A 22,515-nucleotide genomic window follows, 5' to 3' on the forward strand; every position below is an offset into this window, starting at 1 on the left:
TCCAACCCCCCTGCCAAAGCAGGTTCCTCAGAGCAGGTTGCCCAGGTAGGCATCCAGATGGGCCTTAAATATCTCCAGAGAAGGAGACTCCACAACCTCCCTGGGCAGCCTGTCCCAGTGCTCCGTCACCCTCACCGTGACGCATGTTGGTGTGGAACTTCCTGTGCTCCATCTTGTGGCCACTACCCCTTGTCCTGTCCCCACAAACCACTGAAAAGAGGTTGGCCAAATCCCTCTGTCTCCCACACCTCAGGTATTTATACACAATGACGAGATCCCCTCTCAGTCTTGTCTTCTCCAGGCTGAACAGACCCAGGTCTCTCAGCCTTTCCTCACAGGGAAGATGCTCCAGGCCCCGGATCATCTTTGTGGCCCTCCACTGGACTCTTTCCAGGAGATCCCTGTCTTTCTTGTACCGGGGAGCCCAGAACTGGTCACAGGCCAGGTGAGGCCTGACCAGGGCAGAGTAGAGGGGGAGGATCACCTCCCTCACCTGCTGGCCACGCTCCTTTTAATGCACGCCAGGATCCCATTGGCCCTCTTGGCCACCAGGGCACACAGCTGGCTCGTGGTCACCCTGTCATCCATCAGGACCCCCAGGTCCTTGTCCTCAGAGTCCCTCTCCAGCAGGTCATCCCCCAGCCTGTACTGGTACTTCGGGTTGTTCCTTCCCAGGTGCAGGACTCTACACTTGCTCTTGTTAAACCTCATTTGGTTTCTTCCTGCCCATCTCTCCAGCCTGTCCAGGTCTCGCTGAATGGCAGCACAGCCTTCTGGCGTGTCAGCCACTCCTCCCAGCTTTGTGTCATCGGTGTACTTGCTGAGGGCAGACACTATTCCCTCATCAAGGTCGTCGATGAAGATGTTGAACAAGACCGGACCCAGCACCAACCCCTGGGGAACACCGCTAGTCGCAGGTCTCCAGCCAGACTCTGCACTGCTGATCACCACCCTCTGAGCTCGGTCAGTCAGCCAGTTTTCAACCCACCTTACTGTCCACTCCTCTATCCCACACTTTCTCAGCTTTCCTAGCAGGATGTCATGGGAGACAGTATCAAAAGCCTTGCTACAGTCAATGTAGATGACATCTACTGCTCTCCCCCCATCTACCCAGCTGGTGATGCCATCATAGAAGGCAATGAGGTTGGTCGAGCATGACTTCCCCTTGGTGAATCCATGCTTACTACTCCTCATAACCTTCTCTTCCAATTGCTTGGAGCTGGCATCCAGAATAAGCTGTTCCAACACCTTTCCAGGGAGAGAGGTGAGACTGACTAGCCTGTAGTTTCCTGGATCCTCCTTCTTGCCCTTGTTGAAGACCAGAGTCACATTGGCTATCCTCCAGTCTTCAGACACCTCTTATGTTCTCCAGGACCTTTCAAAGATGATAGAGAGCGGTTTGGCAATCACTGCTGCCAACTCCCTTAGCACACGTGGATGCATCCCATCAGGACCCATGGATTTGTGTGCATTGAGTCCACTCAAATACTCCTGAACAACTCCCTTGTCAACAAGGGGGGAGATCTCCACTTCCCGGACTCTTTCTTCTCCCTCCAGGGTCAAGATAGTGACGTTTCAAAAACCTAATGCTGCTGACCAGGAAACCAAGAGCTGGAAGTGTGCAGGTAGAGGTGAGAGCCCCAGTCTGATGGCAGAAAAGGCCAGAACTAAGCAGTTCCTGTGTGCAGAACTGAGAAAAATTGTAAGCATCTGGGAAAGCCTGGGTTAAGGACAGGAAGACACCAGTTGTGCTCCAGGCCAATGGCACTTGCTACACTGAGACCTCCCCTCCTGGCTGTGATGGGGATGGAACCCAAGATCCTGTCTCCCAGACAGAATGGACTGGAGTTATTGTGATTTTAATTTTTACAACATTTTTAAGGAGAGTTCTTTTGCCAGTAGACAATGTATTTCTAAACCATTTAAGTGATACTTTTAAATGTTGATTTATAACTCTTAAGCTCATTAGTCTGTGCATAAATATAAGCACACCACATATTCTCTATAGTGAGCCACCCACTGCCTACTCAGTCCTTCCCTTACCTAAAATGCCAGATGAAGAACTGAGTATGATTTGTGATCTCTACTTCTCTCTCCTGCTCCTTTTTCACCTCCAAATCACTCCACAACAGACACGTATCAGCTAATTACTATGCCTTGTTTTAATTATAATCAATAATCTGAACTTTTCTGCTGCATTCTTAATATTGCCCACTGCCCACATGAAATCTTGGGCTGAAGCACTGTCAGTCCTGGTCAGCTCATAGGAACAGCTGAGGACTTCAGGTCAGCCCGTGTAAACACGCTTCAGCGAGATATTTTGCAAAGATTACTCCTCTCTGCAGTGCAATATCATGGCTGGAGCTTTTGCATCTTCACACCAGTGTTAATCGGTATTAAGCAGGACAAAGATTTCAGGACAAATTCTGCTTTTTAATTCCTTTTCCCTACCTCAGCCTCAAAAGCCACCTACCTTTAGGTCAGGGATCCCGTAGCCTTTCCTCAAAGTGATCTGGAAAACCTCCAGAGAGCTGATGAAGGCTGCCAGCCTGGTCAGGCTCTGCTTGCCACTTCCACCCACACCAACCAAGAGCGCATTTCCTCTGGGAGACTCCAGGATACGGTTGATGCGGCAACTAAATTGCAGCATACAAAATGTCTCATTAATATCAGTATTTTTCTTTTTTTCTCTGCCCGGTGCTTTTCTATGTATGTTTTATTCACTAAGAAATTGTATTCTGAATGGGATGAAAAATGTCACTCCAAGAGACATGTCAGCAATCAATCCTGATCTCCACTGAGACCTATATAAAGGACACGGCTGATGAAAAAATAGTTTGGTGGCAATTTGGACTCTGTCCAATTCTTATTCCACCTGCCAAGTCCTACTGGACAGAAATCATTTAAGATGAAGGCCTGGCCATCTTTGCAATAAGGAAAGGAAAGGAGAAGGAAATACATTACACAGATGTGCAAATGACTGAGAACAAAATTCAAGGATCTAATGCAACTCTCCACAGGTTTCCTTTCACAAAATGTTTAGGGTCCACATTCAGATGAGGGGGGTCCTGCTATGCAATAAAACCTATTTGTATATGTCTAAAATAACAACCAGCATGCAATACCTGCAACTCACAGCCCCAATCACCCTCATGGTTTCAGAAGTGCCCTCCAAACGCCAGCTAGAGAAGTAGTGCAGTATTTGTGCAGTACGTGTCAACGTGTCACGTGGGGAGATGAAGCTTCTGCACACCTCCAGCTCCATCAGCTATAACTACAGGTGCCTACAACTCTATGGAAGCAACCTATGCATATAAATGCTAAAATGAGATTATCAAGCCAGAAAATCCCCTTACACGTGGCACATGGCATCCTCAAATAGTACCAGGTTCATGGCAGCATTGACTTCATTGTAGTTGTCCATGGCTTCCACAAGGATCTGGTTGAGCTCTTCCCAGGTTGGAACAGGTCTATAGCTGGGTTCGCCAATGCCTTTAGCAAAATGGCAATAAACATTCATTCGCTTTGTCTGCTCTAAAGTCTCCTCAATGTCCTGTCAAAGAAACATATATATGCATGTTTAAATAAGCACCAGAAAAAACTCTGTAGCTCGATGCCATCTTTCCAAGTAAAATATCAGTGCTCCAGAAAATACCTTTATAGTTGTACCTGTGCATTGGAAAAGGCGGAAGAGAGGCAAGAGGGAAACGGAGGAAAGAAAAAAGCCCCGATATTGACATCCTTTGCTCACAACCTTTTGTGAGGCATAAAAATGCAACCCACTGCCATAAGAGAATGTGGCCACATGAAAAGACCTGCAGCAATTGCCATAACATTAGGCTATGCGTGGATGATGATAACATCTGGAGGAAAAAGAACTGTCTGCACTACTTATCACTTCAGTGATACCCGTGTAATTCCTATAGTAGCACTGCTGCACCAGTCTAAAGGAAAGCACATCTAGAGCTTTCATTTGAAAGGTTATTCAGGAGAGAGGAAAAGCAGAGAGGCCTGCATAGCCCTTTTGCTCCTGTTGAAAGGGGATCTGACCCTTTTCCTGCTTTTGCCATGAGAGTCTCAAAGCACTTAAATAAAGCAATTAAATTAATTCACAGAGCCCAAATATCCTCTTCCCAACACCCTTATGGAATGCATCATTTACTTATATCACAACATCAGCAGTCCAGCATATGGTGCAGAAAATTTGCTCCTGGGCTCCCATCAAAAGCATTGCCCTCCAGGCAAGTGAGACCTGGGCAGGTCTCAAGTCAAGCTCTGTTCTCCCAAGGACCTTGACTGTGAGTGTGTTATGTTATTATCAGAGTCATGAACCTCAACACTTACATCATAGAATTTCTTCACCACCTCCAGCTGGATTTTATCAAAGGTACCATAATCCTTTTCTTCAACCATCTTATCACGGTACACCCGGTTTGACTCATGCAAGTAGAGCTTCACTAGGTCTTGGGGTTGCTTCAGACATTCAGGGGTAGAGAACAGAAGGCCCTGCGGGGAGCAGAAATAGTCAAAAAGAAACAAAACAAAACTAACAGAAACCCCCCAAAACCTGAGGGACCAACCCCAGCATCCAGGCTACCACAGTAAAACGGGGCTGCAGAACTACAAATGCAGAGCTATTACAGTGAACTGCCATCGAACTTCTGAATAAGCCCCTACTTAACAGCCCCTAGAGAATGTGCACTTTATTACCCGAAATTTCCCAAAGCAGTTTATATTGGTTATATTCATTTTAATAATCCAGAACAGGATGCTCAGTGCAGCCTGGCTGTGTTGGTGATCCTGATCTCAGCATCCAAGAAGACGGAGAGCCAGCTGCCAGTCCAGACGTGGGTCCCTCTGCACCCTCACACCATGCTATGGGTGCTTTTTCAAGAGGAAAAATTCATTCAGAAATGTTAGTGGTGACGATTTTTTAAAAATCAATTAATTTTAATCAGGTGCATTCTGCCTACAGGAAATATTAGTTGCTGTCTGCTTATCACAGTATGTTTACCATGAACTCTATTAAAATGCATAGAAGAATTATATTTCAAAGAGGTGTCTCCTATAACTAAGCCTATTAACAGCACACAAGGCTTTCAACAGCATGAATTAAATAGACAGCTTTTATTTCTAACATCTAATTATTTATACATAAAATATAAAATGCATTAGAAGCAATGTAAAGCATTCCCTCTCGTTCCCACTGGCCCATGACTCAAATCATTTGGGTTTCATATTTGTCATTACAGCTGCCAAATTGTTATTTTATTTATTTCAGAAACAAAATGAGTGATAGAACTGCTGACAACTCGACAAGAGAAAGGGCTAAGGTGTAACCTCTCAGGTCCTAAACTGATTAAAATTAGGATTAAAAACACTCAGTCTCTCTAAAGACACTTCAAGCCACAAAAGATGTTGTGGTCTTTATGCAAGCACACATAAGGCTACTTAAGAGGGAAGAAAACCCACAGTTCAATAATCTTTAATGAATTTATTAATTTAATGGCCAAACATCTCCCCTTTCCTCATTTTGGAAACCAGTGCTGCCAGTCTCTTCCAGCACGACCAGCTGCAACCCCAAACTGCGATGGGGATGCTCTGCACACAAGGCTGAGCCTCCCCCAGGTGCCACAGAGCCTACAGCCAGGCCATGGTGGATGCGTGGTTGTGGGTCACTGTGTTTGTGCTGGATGTGGTGCCAACATGGTGTAAGAAAGGATAACTGCTGTTTGCCATGCCAATGTAAGTTTTACCCATCTGGCCGCTGAGTCCTCAGCCAAACCTTTCAGCTCCTGCTCCTGAACAGAATGGCGAGAAAGTGGTTAGGAAGTCTTCCACCATGTGGAGACTTCTCTAGGCAACCATACCAAATATCCCAACATCCAAAATAAGACAGCAAAACAGCAGAACAGGCTTTTGCTCAGAGGACCAACTGTGCCATCAGGGTCTAAGGGCTCACCCAGCACCTTGCAAAGGAGTGCAGGGATGGGCTGCAGGGTAAGAGCCACCCTCCAGCTGAGACCGATCCCATGAGGATTTATTATGTGGTAATCCAGAAAGACAGGCTCCTCACAAGCTTAATAATCACCCCAGGAGATGATGCGCATTTGGCATGGAAACAGGAAATATGCTAATCATCCCAGCACGACTCATCTGCCATGTTTCTGTCAGGCATCACCATGCCCACCGCAGCTGAGGAGACAGGCTGGCACGGCTCTGCAGGGCAGGGCCTGACCCCCACCTGTGACTCGTCTCCTTCCACAATCTCCATGAAAAGAAGAGCAAACAGCATCCGTGATTCCTTCAGCCTGCCAGGGAACATGTCCTGTCCCTGGTGTGCTCTGTGTAATACACAATAAATGTTTGTTCATCGTCTTTTGTATTATAAAAACAAGGAGTTCTGTTTGAGGAACAGGAGTTGTGAAAACTCCCTGCTGAAGTAAGGAGCTGTATAATGCTTGGCTAGACACTATGAAAATTCTTTTGCTTAATGGAACAAAAAAGAGAGCCCCCTCCCCTTCTCTCCTTCTGTATCTCAGTTGCCTCTTTTGTTCAAAGACCCTGCTGCAAAGCTCATGTAACCATCTCCTGATAAGTTGCTAAACTAGTGTATCAACTTCTTGCCTTCCTGTCTCACGCTGGGCCAACATGACCAAATAAAAAAAGAAGTTGAACCACAACGCCGAGGAAGACTACGGCCTTCATCTTCACGACCACCAGAGGGACAGAGACGACCCCCTAGCAACAGTGCGCACAGTCGCAGAATATACCAGGATGTGCTGTGTAATCCCGGAATTAGCAAGATATAAAAAGGGACCCTGGCGGGGGTGAGGTGCGTGCCGTTGGCAGAGCCGAGCCTCCCCGGCTGCCCAGTGCTGTTTTGCTTGCTGTTGCTTACTCAATAAATTCCTTTCTATTCTTAATGCAATGCTCTCTGAAAATTAATTAAGGGGGCAACTTATAACACTCTGCACTCACCATGGCTGCTTTGAGGGAAGTGTTGAGGTATTTCTGCTACCCATCAAAGCTCTGCAAGCAGTGACAAGCATCGGTCAGCTTGTGCTTCACAACGTCAGCTCTTCTGGGCAGTTGGCCACCCAGGGCTGGGGCAGGACAATACCCACTGCAGCTCCACTAATGAGTGCAAGCACACACACTCATCTCAAACCCAGTGTTATCACCACGTTCCATCCAGGAATGGTCTCCAGAAACCATCTAGCACATTCACCCTCCAGCCACCTCTCGAGTTGTAACCCCTCCACAACCATCAGTTTACCCAAAATTTCAGAAGCCTTCCTTGGTCTCAGAGGTATGCATGCTTCATCTTTACACGGAAATAGATTGCACATAGACAGCCTAAATAGAAGCAGAAGAGGGCTCTGCATGTACAGGACAACCTTGGGTAAGTCAAAGCAGTTGTTTGCATATTCCTATTTAGGACACAATAAAACCCACATGCATAGGGAACCTGAATGTTTGATTTAAAATAAAAATAAAAGTATCAGCACCAGAGACATTTGAGCCATTCTTGCAAAACCCAGAAGACTACAACAGCTGTCCAGAAATCAGGGTGCAAATAAATGTAACATGAAGTCTAGACACTGTGTTTGCCAAGAGGTTAATTCTTTGCACTTCTTCAACTTTGCATCCTGTAAAGCTGCCTGCCAGCAGGGTGAATTGCTGCTAATATAGCAACCTGCAACCAAGAGAGGGGAGTGAAGCACCAGGAAGTGCAGCTCAGCCTCTGCCCGCTGGGCTTGGAGCTGGAGGCAGGGAAAGCACAGAGGTGAGTGTGAAGAGAGAGCTAACATGCTCCACGGATCAGAAGGTGGCAAAGCACGAGTTCTCTCAGGTATGAAAAGGTAAAATAAATAAATAAATAAATAAAAATTAAATTACTTTTTCCCTTTGCAACCTCAATAACGTTTAAAATAACAACTTGTGCAGCACAGTTACCCCTTTCCAGCCATCCTGCACTGTTGGGCTAAGCACCCTGCCCGCCTCCCTTCCTGCCATTACTCTTGGGGCTCCTGGGGCAGCCTCGGCACTGTCGTGTTACAGCTCTGACACGAAAACAGTGATGAACATGACATTAATAAAGAGGATGTTAGCCATCAATCCAGAGTCCTATTTAAAGGTACTGTACCAATTTCTAAGCATGTTAACCAGGGAGGACTGACAAACCCTAACCACCCCATTTTCACCTTATACTGTGATGCTGCATTTGATGGAATAACGCATAAGCACTCGCTGGAGTCTGGATCTCTCCTAGGAATAGAAATGACAGAAGGCAAGACAGAAGGGGAGGGAAGCTCTGAAACCAGACCAGCTCAGAGCACACTGATAGACAAATGAGCATCTGAGATAGTTTGGCAAAGCAAAATTTTCAGCATCGCAAATGTGGGCCCAGATGACCAGATCCTGACCAAGCCCAAAGGTAAGTCAGGCCCACAGCTGTGCCAGCCTGAGGAACAACACAAAGGTGCCACCACCAACTCTGCACTGGTCTCACAGCCTCTGCTGTCTCCGCTCTCTGGCTACCACAGCATGCACCAGCAGACCATGTGTAAGGTGCATTTTGGTGCTCGTGAGGCTGAAGCTTCAGCAAATTCAGTTATGGGTATGTATGAAGATCCCTCCCTTGTGCCGAGGAGAGTGAAGTTTGCCAGCTGCTAGGGCCCGTGCAGAGGAGCTAGGCACGCTGGAACCACCACTATCATCGTGCAGCCAGGCTGGGAGATGCCATCTCTTCTCAACTGCCGTGGATCTTAATGTGACATGCTCCTGGAAATCTTGTTGTAAATGGGAATAAAAAGCAAAATACAACCCTGCTGAGTCTATGATTATTTTAGAGATGACAGATATAATTTAGAGCATAATACCATGGTAACCCTTTCATATGTAAAGAAAGACAGCAACAAAGCTTCCTCTGGTGTGAGCCAGCAGGGAATATATTTTTAAAAAGCATAATCCACCACTCTGTCACTGCATAGACCTGTCTTCTTTAATCAAGGGTAAATTGCCTCAACCGTATCAATCAATTTAACTCTGCAGTGCAAGGTGGGACCGAGAGGCAAGAAAAGGCACCACAGAAAGGCAAGGCAAAGCTTCAACCACAGCCGGGACCTGCTACATAGGGAAAGCTACAGGTAATGATGATGAACCCAAAGACTCATCAGGTTCAGTGATTTCCAGTCTCTCCTCACCCGGAATGGTTCAGGCAAGACATCCACATGGGCTTGGCTGATACAACACAGGAAGACACCCCAGAACCCAGATGGGATGCCCTGACATTTCAGAAAGCAACAGACACCCACACTGGGGCAACCAAGTGAAACCACACCTGTGCCCCTGGCTGAGGGAACTGGGCTGCACTCCCCAGCCTGGCATGAACCTAGTTATCCTCACAGTTCTGAAGCTGAGCGTTTCAATCTGGAGCCAGTTCCCTCCTTAGATCTGCACAGTGTCAATGTCTGACAGCAGAACAGTCATCTCAGACTCCTTTCACCACTGATGAAGAGGGTACTTCAGAACCAGAGTTCCTCTGAGCTCTTCCACTATTTTCTCCCAGGATGAGTTGAGCTTGATTAACACACAAAAATGCCCATTTCCCTCTGCTGACTAGCCAGGCAAAGAGGAATTCCACCTAAGATGCTCACATCCCAAGAAATGGACATTTCAGCTTAGTCAGGACAAATGTGAACTTTGCTTGGTGAAGTCAACCCACCACTCCCAGCCAAGCCTTCAACCCCTGGGTTTATAAGCAGCTCTTTTCCCTTCGGTTTCACAAAGTTTTATTTGCCTAGCCAGACCTCTGTGATATTCTGCTGTCATTTGTAGTGAATACCTTCTAGAGTCACCTACAGCTGAACCCTCGTACTAAGGAAAGCAGACATCAGCCTGATCAGAGCAGGCCAGGTGCTGGTGGGTGAAGAAGGGCAAACATGAAAGCAACAAGTTCCTGTATCTGTCTGTCAGAAGGAATTACTGCTGACTGTTGCTTTTGGGTAGTCTTCCTTTTTGTGTGTGTGTGTGTGTAACACTGAAATGCATACTAGGTTCAAACTCATTCATTCTTCATTAGCTGCAACAATTAAGGTACAGGTTCTTTAAGCATTTTGTAATGAGACAATTAGCATAGGACTCCTTGTCATAAGAGCTGTCAGGCAGTTTTGACAAAGGGAATCAAGCTGGGCTTGCAAGGCCCTACTTAAATGTTTAGGTACTGTATTAATATCTAATACGGTATGATAATGACAGAGCCATTGGACAGATTGTAAATGGAGCTGTTGCTAACGACCTGTGCAGAACCTTCAATAACGAAGTACAGAGGCAGCACGTTCCAAGGGTTGACTCCTCCAGAGCTGCAATTTGCATATGTTTTGTGCCTTTAACAGTTATCATCGGCTGTGTGTATAATTACAGCATAGCTGGTATAACAGCAATCCCCAAACGCCTTTTATATATGCAGCTATTACACATTCTGTGTTTGATTGTTTGTCTGGGATTAAAAGGAATTTGAAAAAGGCATTACACACTGACCTACAAACTTCACATTCACTGATTCGCTCTCTTCCCAAAGGGTAAGGAAACTCGGATGACCCTGTTTTTCTTTATTAGTGGTAGGTTTTTATTTTGTTTTCAGATGTCATCACATCAAGGATTCTATGAAAACACAGACCAGATGGGTAGGCAGCAAGATGGGTGGAGAACTGGCTCAAAGGCCAATGTTGTTAAGTCTAACTGGAGGCCAGCTACCAGCAGTGTTCCTCAGGGGTTGGTACTGGGGCAATAACATCTTCCTCCGTGACCAGGGCAGTGGGACAGACCACACTCATCTGCAGATGGCACTGACTGAGCAGACAGGTTATTACCCCAGAGAGAGGGACCTTGACAGGCTGGAGAAAAGCTGTGGGAAGTTCAATCCACGGAAAAATGAGTTTGTTCAGGAAAGGGAAAAGGTAAAGGGGAATCTTACTGCCATGTATGATTACCTAGTGAGGTAGTCATAATGAGGAAGACTGAGCCTTATTTTTTTTGGAGGTACATGGCAAAAGGATTATAGGCAACAAGCACAAATTGCAGCAAAGGAAATTCTGATTAAAGTAAAGATATATAAGCTACACAACAGAGTGAGCTTAACAGTACAGCAAGAGCCAAGGAAGTTGTGTGATCTTCAGAGCCAGGAACTTTGAAGTTGGCCCTGCATGAGCAGGTGGCTGGACAAGAGACCTCCAAAGGTCATTTCAGAATTAACTGTAAGTCTGTGAAGATATAATGAATGGAGCACATGGAAATGCACCCCCAGAATCCAGAACTTCTTTCACACTCACTTTCAGGAATAAAACTGTGTTCTAGCGGAGCTAAGCATGAAATCAGTAGATCTCAAAAAACTTAAAATACTTAAGGTAAGAAAATATCGAGAGCAAATACCATAACGAAGGACTTCAAGAAAAACAGAACTACCATCTAAATAAATACAAAATAAATACAAAACCAAGAAGCCAGATTCCCCTCCTCCAGCAGCTAAACTAAAAGCCACCTAAGCTCCCATCACTGTCCCTACCCCAGAGTCCTGGCATCTAGATGTGACAGGATGTTTTCAAATATCCCAAAACTTTAACACCTTTCAAACAGACCACAGTTTAAATTTTCCCATCTAAATGCTTCTTTTCTCTCTCTCTCTGCTTCTCAAAGCATAGGTTAACTAGAAACCAGGACTTTAAATGACCCACACCCAAACCCATAGACTGGTGATGATTCCTCCTTCATACAATAGGGTTATTATTTTTTTCAAGTTCCTGTTCTTAGATTTCCATTGCTTATCATTCCTGCAACTCCAGCCTAACAGACCAGACCAGAAGGCACTGAGCCTTTATTACTTACTTAGTAAAATAAACATTAACAAGGACAGAACAAATTACAAACTGGGGTTGTACAACAGGCTGGGATGATTTGAACCTCTTAATTTTGCTGCTGACAACTTTCTCCAACTTTATTAATCAATCTTAAGCTCTAAAAGGCTCTTTGAACTCTCATACTGCTTCAAAGTATGAGATTTTAGAAAAAAAAAATCTATCACTGTTAGAAGAAAACATTTCTAAAGCCAAACAACTGAGATTGGAAACTTCTACTTGGTTGAGAACTGGTGCTGGTGGTAATTCAGTTTCAGTAACTGTGATCTGACTTTCAACTGAGTTATTTATCAGCTCTTTAAATGTCATCCATCATGCATGTGCTGAGTACATGAACATTGAGAAAATATAAGGATGTGCCAGTATAGACTCACATGCGGTACTGGCCCCAGCCAGGGCAGCTGAGATAGTTACTGTTCCCCCGTCTGCATAGTCAGTAGCCCACTAAATATTCTCCACCTGCTTCAGTACAATAAAAACACTTTCCATAGCAGGGCAGGGCCATTAATGCCCCCACAAGTAGAACTGAGACTTACAAAGGCAAAACCAACTCCAGTGACAACTGCACTTACTTGGAAGATATTGGAGAAGTCTCTCAGGTTGAAAATGTAGTGGAACTTGATAGCCGTTGGCAGAAAAGTAGCAGCTACTCTCTGGTGCAGGCCCAGGGCCAGAGAGATCAGCTGCTGAGCTGATTTTTGCACAGCCCCTGAGAAATTCCCACTCGTCAGGTGCTGCATTAAGATGGTGCTGTAGATCCTGGACAAGGCATCCTGCCCAGGGATGGAGAGGGCGAAGACACAGAAGTGACGCTGAGGAAAAGAAAGGAAGAGATGGAAAAGTCAGAGAGCTGGGCAACCACCTCTCCATCAAAAGGCACTTGGGAACTTCCTGTCCACCCAGAACAAGGCCATTTCCAGATAAAAACTGGCAAGTGACTTCTTTCTTGCACTCTGAATGAGAGATTTTCAACTGCATTTCACAGCTATTAGGTGAGAAGTTCAGTCCATCTGATGGTCTCACCATCTGCCAATAGAGCCTAGACACTTCTCAAACACTGTGTTTCAGTGCTTCAAATTCAATAGACTTTACCTGAATCTTTGTTACAGCCCTATAAACCTAGCAGTAAAGGTGTTTATATTTAGCAGCCCATTTGGATTCACCTCCTCACTCTGAGCCTGCTTCCCTGAGCCTTGACTTTCCTGGCTTCATCTGATCTACCAAACACAGCCCCTGGCCTCTTCCCTGGCACTAAGGCTGCAGTCACACTTGGCATCCCAGAAAACCTCTCCCCTCTCAGAAAAGGATGGCCACAGCCACGCTGTGTGTTGGAAGGTGCCATCTCCCAGAATACCCCTTATTGATGTGGGACTCATTCCCCAGAGGAGGTGCCCATTTCCAGCCATGGGATGCTTCCTATTAACACCACAGAGCAGCTAAAAGGAACAATGGCTTAGGCTGACTCTAGTCATGAAGCTTCTCCAAGAAACTGTGATACTGCTGGAAAGTGCACTGTCCCTCTGCTTGCTGTTTGTGTCCCACAGTGGTCCACAGGAACCACTCAGTGGTTCATCCGCAGGCACAGGGCACAGCCAGGCTGCCTCCATCAGTCTCTGCCCCCTGTCACAGGCTGCCACTGACACCTCCTGCCTCAGAGGGAGGGTTAAATAACATCGGTACTGAATATTACCAATAAGGTCAAGTCTCTCAGCTCCCAAAAATCAATACGCTTGGTCATGTATCTTTTTTCCCTTTTTTTTCTTTTCTTTTTAATGAGAATATACTGCCAGCTCCATCAGAAATTTTAGAAACCAAAAGGATTTAATGAACTATGCTCCAGAGGTAAATACTAGCTAATGAAGGCAAAATCTGTATGAACCAGAACACTGTCCCAAAAGTAGGTGCTAAGTTGGCTGGCAACCTGTGACTGCTTCCTCTGACGGAGCAGCAGAACGTGAGGAAAAACAATAAGGGAGCAAGATCTCTTACTACTATGATTTATGGTCACCCCACTGAAACATGCAATTCCTGCTGATAAAACAAAAGCAGCACCTGCCACTGGTTTTCCTCTGGCTTCACGCTTAAATAACCCACTGAAATAAAATCAGCAATGTGCCTGACCCTGAACAGGGCTTTACCTGCAGACGTGGGTTGATAGTGAAGCTGCCAGCAGTCGGGTTCATGCATGATACATACTGCACATTTGTGATCTCCTTCAGCGACAGCTTGGTCCTGTCGTACCTTTGGGCAAAACAAAAGCAGCAGCTGGGTGACTGCTGAAGTCCAGATTGGCTTCAGTGCTGCAATGAAGCTGGAGGTCCAACCCTGCACCTTGCCAAGGCAGTGTCCAGCCTTGCCCTGGGACACACAGGAGTCCTGCTCTCTTTTTGGAAATCTTTCAGCTTCAACAACCTGTAGCTAATATTTAGTAGCTGATAAGAAGTTCTGAGCAAAGCCCTTACGCGTGTGACATCCTATGGGCGCTGCTAAGACTGTGGGCTGAAAACCCAGACATGCCCAGGAGGGGCCACACTGCACCCTGTGTGCCACCAGCACTCTGACCTGTGCAATCAGCAGAAACGTCTCTCTGCCCCACTCCTGCTTCACCCACACCCATGGCCCCAAACTTCTGCCTGTCTCTATACCCAGGAAGTCCTGAATTTCTGCCTGTCTTCATACCAAGAAAGCTTTTGGTCAAGCTCAGGTGCACACATGGCTAAGAAGCTGGATGCTGCTGCACCTCCCTGCCTGGTATTCTCCATGTAGAGAGATGAGAATATTCCTGTCCCTCACAGCACTACCAGCTACCATGTAAAATGCACCCATCCCCTGCCCAAGCACCATTACTTCTTTTTCTTCAAATTACTTCTGCCTAGAAAACACTTGTTTGCTGCTGCCTGCCTGAAAACATCAGGTGTGCACAGCAGGGGCTCAGCAGGGAGGCTGCATCCCAGCAGAGGCCAGATCCACTGCCTTCCCCTGATTTCAGTGTTGCAGGGCATCAAAGCACAGCATCGCACTCCTCTTGTAGGCTCTGCATCAAGACCACAGCCCCAAAGCATGCCAGGAGCAGAGCAAAGCACCTCTCAACCAGGCTGGGAGCAAGTGAGTTGCTTTGCTGGGGAAAAGGAAAAGACCTGAGTGTGTCCCCATCAGCCTCCAACCCCAGAAATATGAAATGGCAAAAGCAGGCCAGGAAGGGAGAACTGTACTTCAACTTCATCCCAAAGACTGAAGCTGAACAAAAAGTTCTTGGATGATGCAGCCCAAGCAGCCTCCTACCAGTGACCATAGTCCAGGTGCTGCCTGATGAGTGTATGGGGCTGCACTGTCCCATAAGGATCCACTTCTGGCATGTTCATGTCATCGATGAAATAGATGAGCTTCTTTGTACCCGGAGGGCCGTAATTTTTGCCAGCCTTTTTATCCAGAGGCTTCTCAAGCACACCTGTATAGAGGCAGAGATGCAAAGTTAAACTAACAGAGGGTTCATGTCAGAACAACAAAAAAAGGCTTCCCACCCCAGCTCCATGTTGTGCTGCGTGCAGCTGCATCATCCCCAAGGAGCCGAGCAGTGCACAGGATGCGAAGGACTGCTCTCACAGCAAAGGGGAAAGCCCCAGGCCCCCCGCAGCTGGCACAAGGAGAGATGGTTGCTGCTTTTTTCGGAGGAACAGTTGATCTTGGCGCAGGATGCTGTTCACCAGCAGGACAGTGGCTGCCCCTGAGCTGCATCTGCAGAGTTGCTGGGAGCCCTGCACAGGGCTGGCAGAGACCTTTGGGCAGCTTTTTGGTCCAAATCAACCCAAACCAGAAAGCTATGTTCCTTATTTCAAACAAAATATGGCAAGCTAATAGCCTGCTACAAAAGAGATCTACTTCAGATCAAACAAAAGCAAGATTGAGACTCTGAGTCCCTTCTGCATCATTTTTTAAACTAAATCTTACTGTCTGGGTTTATTCTGACCTATATCATGCCACTGGTTTTGTGAAAGTAGATGCATTTTCCCTCACTTAGGCAAAAGGAATCCATGATTTGAGGGGCAAATTCCTGGATATCATCAGGACAAATTAAATAATATGTTAATTTTATTAACCAAGGATGCACAAGTTCCCTGATGCCCTCCCCAGAAATACCCAAATCTCCAGATAATTTGACAAGACTGATTTCGAACATGAGCTGCCAAAATACCACCCCATTGTCAGTAGGGTCATGCATGAGGAAGGAAAAGGATGCAAAGAAAAGTTTCTTGTTTCAAAGTTTTGGAAGATTTTACTTTGTTTTAGCAGGAGGCTGAGGTTATATGTTGTAGATTATAAAACATAATGAATATTTACAACACCAGGCTGATATTTAATAAAAATCAACCTGTATTGCTGCGCATAATGCTTCACAGCTATTCATTCCAGCCTGAGCAACCTTTACTGACTAAGTGGAAAAACAAACAGAAGTTCTCTTCTGCTCAGATGTGATGGATTTTCTCCCATGAGCTGACTTCAAGAGCATCTTCAGTCTTGGGGGCTCACCGCTCTTTCAAAGATGGAGGCAGAATTTGTTTCATGTACACAAGACTGGGTTGTCAACAGACATATAGCAGGATGGTAAGTAGCATTTTTTGTAATTAGACAAGACCTGCAAACGTAAATGGGACTGGGAACTTTTATAAAACTCCCCTTGTTAAAACTGTGCATTTAATCATGTGCAGAAGTTATTAAGGGAGATTTATATTCTGTTTTTTTCAGACCATGAATTATATATATTTTAAATCACCACTTTTTTTTTTTTTTACTGCTTCAGTGCGTTTCAGAGAGTTTTTCTTTCCCACTACTCAAAATTCAGCTGATTTCTTGTCACAGACAGTTGCTGCACAAAGGAATGAATTGTGCTAAGAAAAATGATGAATCTTGCCTCAGCAGAGTATCTCTCCCCCTTCAATAAAAACATAATATTTGAGATTTCTGGTAGCAGGTTAAATTAAGTGTTTCAAATAAGCATTTAATTTAAATTTAATTAGTCCTTAATTAACATATAAAATCAGCCTTTTTTGAGGTTAAACAAGTATGCAGGAGATTCATCACACTGAAATGTAATTACTGTGGATCAAGTGACATGTTCGTGAAAGTTGCATTTTAATTCAAAGCCATATCTCACAATAATAATAAAGTGTCCACGTCTCTTCCTCCGAGATCCTGATATACTCAAATTAGCACCTGAAAGAAACAGTCACTGCAAATGGGGCTTTGCTAGTGTAATTCCTCCTGCCTGCTGCCTGTTAACTGGGGGGGGTCTTGCAATTTTCTACAGGCAGATCTGGAGCGGAAAGGATTTGAATCCCAGAAGCAAAGGAGGAAGGGTGCATGGAAGACGGGTCTGCATCTCCAGGGGGAGCAGAGGTCCAAGAGTGCACAAAGCAGACGGAGGAGTAGACCAAGTCCAGGCAAAACAGCTGAGAGTAGCAAACTTCAGAACAACAAATGCAATAGAGAGTGGCTTTTGGTCAAAACACACCAAAAAATCCCCCACATTGGCCCCAGACCATGGCGGAGGGGACGTCTGGCTCCGTTTGTCCCTATGGACATGGCTGTTTATGAGCCACAGGACCCATAAGGATGGTTTGAAGCATGTACCTGTGCTGTCCATAAAAGACCCATGCTCTGCTTCTTATAAATCTCTGCACCAACAGGCGCCTTGTCTAAGCAATTGTTGTCTTTAAGGTTTACCTTTTTTAAAGAGAAGAATAAAAAACAAACAAACAAACAAACTGCTTTGTACCCATGTTTTACAAATTTAAAGAGGTGCCTGCTGGGGCACAAAAAAAAGCAGCCAACTGACAAACTGCACAAAAAAAGAACAAATTAACTCTAAAAAATGAGCAGTAGAGAAGCATGCCGAGCAGCATAAATCATGCTTCACAATGCTAATCTCATAGCCACGTCTTCGTTTCCAAGCAAGAGGACTTGCTCTTCTCTATAGAGAACGAAAGTGCCCGTCTCAGACCATAGCTCATGGCCACAGTAAATAGGGATGCACTGCCAGGTCTGTCTGTATAAATCGCAGCACCTGCACACGCTCGCACCATCCGCACAGCAATAAGTGAGCACACATTCCCCCACAGTGGCAGTCAGGTGGACAGATAGACAGCACAACCCATTTACCAACTCAAGGGCGTTTCATGGAGACCCCAGATTGAGAGAAAAGGAAAGAGGGGACCAGACAGGAGAAAAAGGAGGCTATTGTCCCTGCTCAGGGCTATGAGACTGGCCAAAAGGTGAGACAGCACCAAAAGCCAGCATCCCTGGCTTACAGCCTTGCATGTCTCCATTAGCACCATCCTCTTTGCTAACTGGGACGCAATTCCTGTCATTGCACCTTAAGGAATGTTTGGATACTAGCCAAGAATCTCACCCTATTCCCCTATTCTGCATGGGCATAATTGAAGCATCTTAAAGACACACTTCAAGTCAAGTACGAGCTGTGTGTTTTGTGAAATAGCAGCAGATTTAAGCACACACTTTGGCAAAACCCTGAACCAGTCATTGGTGTTCAGAATTCAAATCCGCATGTTCGAAAGTGTCATCTCCCACAAAACCAGGGGCCAGTGAGCTCAGGGTTTCACACTGTCAGCAGAGAGCACACAAACCACACAGGCAGCACACCTACAGGTTCCTCTCCAAGTGCCACAGTGAGTGCTCCACTTCAAACCCCACTGGAATCATGAGAATTGGGTGCCCTGCCAGGCAGAAATCCCATGTCTCAGCTGTTGCCTCACCTTGCAGCATGGCAGAGGTGGTGTAGTAGTTAAACGGGACCTTCTTTACCATGTACACATCTGTGTCCAGAGAGGAGAGCTTGTCCCCCACCAGCACAGACTTCCCCATGCCCGCATTGCCCACCAGCATCACAGGGCGCTGGCGCTCCAGGAGCCTGTCCATGAAGTACCGCAGCCGGACCGTCTCAGTAGTGGGCACCAGGCAAGCCTGAGAGAGGAATAACAAGCAAGTGATTCCCATCACTGCCACAAATCCCACAGCCATGTTCTGGGGAGAAGAAAAATTGGGAAAGCCAGGGTGAGGAGACCCCTGTTTCTAGATCACACCAGGAAGGGGAATGATAAGCTTCTGCCAGCCATTACAATTAAACTGTCTGCAGAGATGAAACCTTGACATCTGGATGCTGGCAGCAGCATCTGGATCTCCCCACAGACATTTTTCTAAAATGGTAACAATTTTTTTCAAGTCATCTGTTTCCATTGGCACGTCTAAAAGGAAGGAAAAGCGTAGCTGGCAAACACAATCCCCTACCTGCAGAAACTTTCTTTTTTCATCCAAATCATAAAAAACATCCCTATTTTCAGGTTGGCACAGAATGACAACATGGCGCCTTGGGGGCTTTGTCACTACGTTGTGTCACATCCCACTTCTTTCTGTGGGTCACACGCCTTGGCCAAATCTACCCCTCTGCCTGCACCCTGGCACCCGCTCCTGGGTCATTGGGGTGGATCTGAGCCTGCCCCTGATGTACATAGGTCATAACTGAAAGGCCATTGGAACACTACTCTTCACAGCCAAAACACAGCAAAGAAAACTGGATAATTAGTAGTACCTCATGAAGAAATCCATCCTTATTAAGAAATGTTTGACCTTTCATCATACTTCACCAAAACACCCGCTTACAACCACTAAAATGCATTAATTCCTTCCTGACAAAGCTGCACACTGCTCACAAACCTGTAATGGCATTTCTGGATCAAATTCAAACTGGGGAATCAGTTTAGACCAAGGCTCAAACTTCTTTGTTTCGGGATCAATGTAAAAGTCGAAGACTGTTCCCTGAGAGGGAAACTTAATAGTCTTGAATTCTGCTACCCACCACTTGCTGAATTCCACTCTGTAGTCCACAAGCTGCAAAACAAGAGGGGACAAAAATATGTCAATCTCAAGATCAAGATTCTCCATCTCATCAGTGATGGAGAACGTTATCTGGTCTGAGTCTACCAAAGGGGGACCGGTCCTTAAAATATACTGTGGAATTTAATGATCTTAGTCTTTTTCCTATTCTTAAGCCTAATTTTTCATTTTCTCCACTTCTTCTCATCACTCCTTTTTATTCACCCAAATAATTCATCCTCTGTGTTGATCACTCTTGGTATGTCTGAGATTAAATGGATGGATCAATTTGAAATAGAGAAATACGTGCCTGTGACTAAACAGAGCACTTGATTGATTCTTGGTGCCTGCTTCTTCCAACAGACAAGGACACAACATCCGTCTACATCTGTGGTCATGGTTAGTCAAAGCATGCATACTAAAGCCTTTCCTCATAAATCATGTCAGTCTGTTAATACTTTGTTGTTGTCTTCTGGCATCTTTTCAAGCTATAGCTTTCTGGAGAAGCAGAATTGTACCACTACACAAAAACACCAGAGAGGGACCAGGCCCCTTCAGCTCTGCTGCATTTCTACCATACTGCCCTGGAAGCATCTGCTGTCTCGGCTTTCCCCGCTATGTCTTTCTACGCAGGGAGATTTTGGAGCATCTGAAATTTTGCAAGAGTTGGGATGATGCTTTTGCTTTTGACAATGGTTCAGGACTTGCAAAATGTGCTTAGCTTCCCTTCTTGTTACTGATCTCCTGTATGATATTGTGCAAATCCCCATGCAAACAGTGGGTATTTCAGCATTCTGCCCTGAGGAGAAGCAGGAAGGGGAAGGAATGGAAAGTTGCTGTTAAAAAGATGTCTGTGAAATACTGGATGCAAAATTTAGTCAGTTTTAACAGTCTTCCTGGGGCATCCATGGGACTCTCCTCCCCATAGCCATGCAACGTGCTTTTCCAGGACAGAAACCCAACTGGGACTGCCAACACGCTGCCTGTAGACTGATAAGCCTCCATCAGGAAACACGGGTTTGAAATGAAATGAACAGTCACTGTAAAGTCCCCTGAGCTACCATCCACCAAAAAAAAAAAGAGGATTTTAAAAACAGGTTATTAGTATCCCTGATTTTGCAGCCTCGTGCTATTCAGAGAGGTAGAATAACTTTAATTCTCCATTCTCCTGTTGTTCTAACTCCTCAGCACCAGTGATAGAGCAGCCTTCAGCTGAGGGACGTGCCTCAGTGCTAAAAGCCTTCTCATAAGGGTGCCCTCGCCCCTGCACATCCAAACTGCCTGCATCTGCACTGAGCTGCACTGCCTGCCTTCCCTCACAGAGCAGCTTGGTGGAGATGCTCCAGCCCTAGCTCCTTTGCCAGATCAGTCTTCAGATCAAACTGCTTCCTTAATAAAAACCCTATATGGATTTCCACTAATTCCAGAGCCTTGAAATGGCAAATCTATCATCTGTTTTTACACGGAGGCTCCGCTACCCACCAACAAGCGCGGAGAAGCGGGAAGCCTTCCAGACTCTTTATCCTGACATTTCAGCAGCAAAAGGTCAACACGAAGGGCACCTTCAATGGAGAGCAATAAACAGATTTTATATTGGATCATTTTTCATCAGACTTCCCTTCATTCGGACTGCTGTATCCTTACACTCTCCGCTCTGACATTTACAGAGCATCAAAAGCAGCCCTGCATAGCCCAACCTCCAAGCCAAATCTCCCGGAGGGTTGCTGTGCCTGTGCACAGCTCCTCCTGCAACCCACACAAAGGTTGCAAGAGCGTGCTGCTTGATGGCCCACCAGGCCCTGGCAGTGCAGAAATACCTGCAAACCATGCTGGGCCACACAGAGCGATGCCAGAGACTGATCCTGGGATGTAAAAGAGCTAGGCTGTGGGGAACATGGCACCCATCTGCCACACAACTGCGCTCCCACCAGCTTGCTGAAGGAGCCTTAAGCTCCCATGATTAGGCAGCAGTTGTACTGCTGGAGCAAGCAAAAGCAGTGCTTCCAGGTTTTGCTGTTTTCTTTTTAATCACTCTGCACTGACAACACTGAGGCTGATTATTTCCCAGCTGGCACATGGGAAATGGAGGGGTCAAGTCCGCCACAAGGACTGGGAAAGCTGGGCTCTCACAGCCATCAAGAGAACTTAAAGGGTCCAGGTAGGCACCAAGTCTAGCTCAGGCTGTGCTGCTTATCATTTTTGGATGTATCTGTTCCTTGCTATGAAGCAAACATGAGCAGTCCAGCAGGTGTTCCTGGCCACTGGTGAGGCACATGGAAAAAATACAAAGAGACCCTGTGAGAGCACTTGAGCAAAATCTGCAAACGGCAAGGCCTCTGCCCAAGCTGGGGTAAGAGCTTTGGTGTCAGATCCTTCCAGGGACCTCCCACATAGTCCAGGCAAAACAGGGGCCTGCTGAAGATCAGAATTCGACCTCTGAGCCCTCAATAGCAGTCCCCCAGCACTGAGCAGACCCCCACATCAGGATAACATGCTTTAGACTTAGGGATGAGGTGTTCTTTGATGAGGAGATACAATCACTTGACAGATTCCCAGAAGGGACTGGACAGACCCACAGTGAGCAGCTCGAGCAGATGCCCAACATAACTCTAGACACAGGCATTGCAACTGCTCACATTGATCCCTCTGCCACTTGCTGACAACCTGGCACTCAAAGTCCAGGACTTCAGGTACCATGTGCGCTCTTAGA

The 22,515-nt window shown here is 46.0% G+C and overlaps 1 protein-coding gene across 1 annotated transcript in view; it reads right to left on the reverse strand.

The window, feature by feature from the left end:
* DNAH9 (dynein axonemal heavy chain 9) overlaps positions 1-22,515 on the reverse strand; it is a gene marked incomplete at both ends in the record, with an annotated part of 197,253 nt that overhangs the window by 114,024 nt on the left and 60,714 nt on the right. Inside the window, 8 exons of the mRNA XM_084298353.1 lie at positions 2,474-2,636; positions 3,357-3,553; positions 4,345-4,506; positions 12,491-12,730; positions 14,057-14,159; positions 15,201-15,366; positions 18,689-18,896; positions 19,647-19,820. Of these exons, the coding sequence (XP_084154479.1) occupies positions 2,474-2,636; positions 3,357-3,553; positions 4,345-4,506; positions 12,491-12,730; positions 14,057-14,159; positions 15,201-15,366; positions 18,689-18,896; positions 19,647-19,820 (1,413 nt within the window). The remainder of the gene's footprint in view (positions 1-2,473; positions 2,637-3,356; positions 3,554-4,344; positions 4,507-12,490; positions 12,731-14,056; positions 14,160-15,200; positions 15,367-18,688; positions 18,897-19,646; positions 19,821-22,515) is intronic.

The sequence above is a fragment of the Netta rufina genome, assembly GCF_964035555.1.
Source record: "Netta rufina genome assembly, chromosome: 19".
Lineage (NCBI taxonomy): Eukaryota > Metazoa > Chordata > Aves > Anseriformes > Anatidae > Netta > Netta rufina.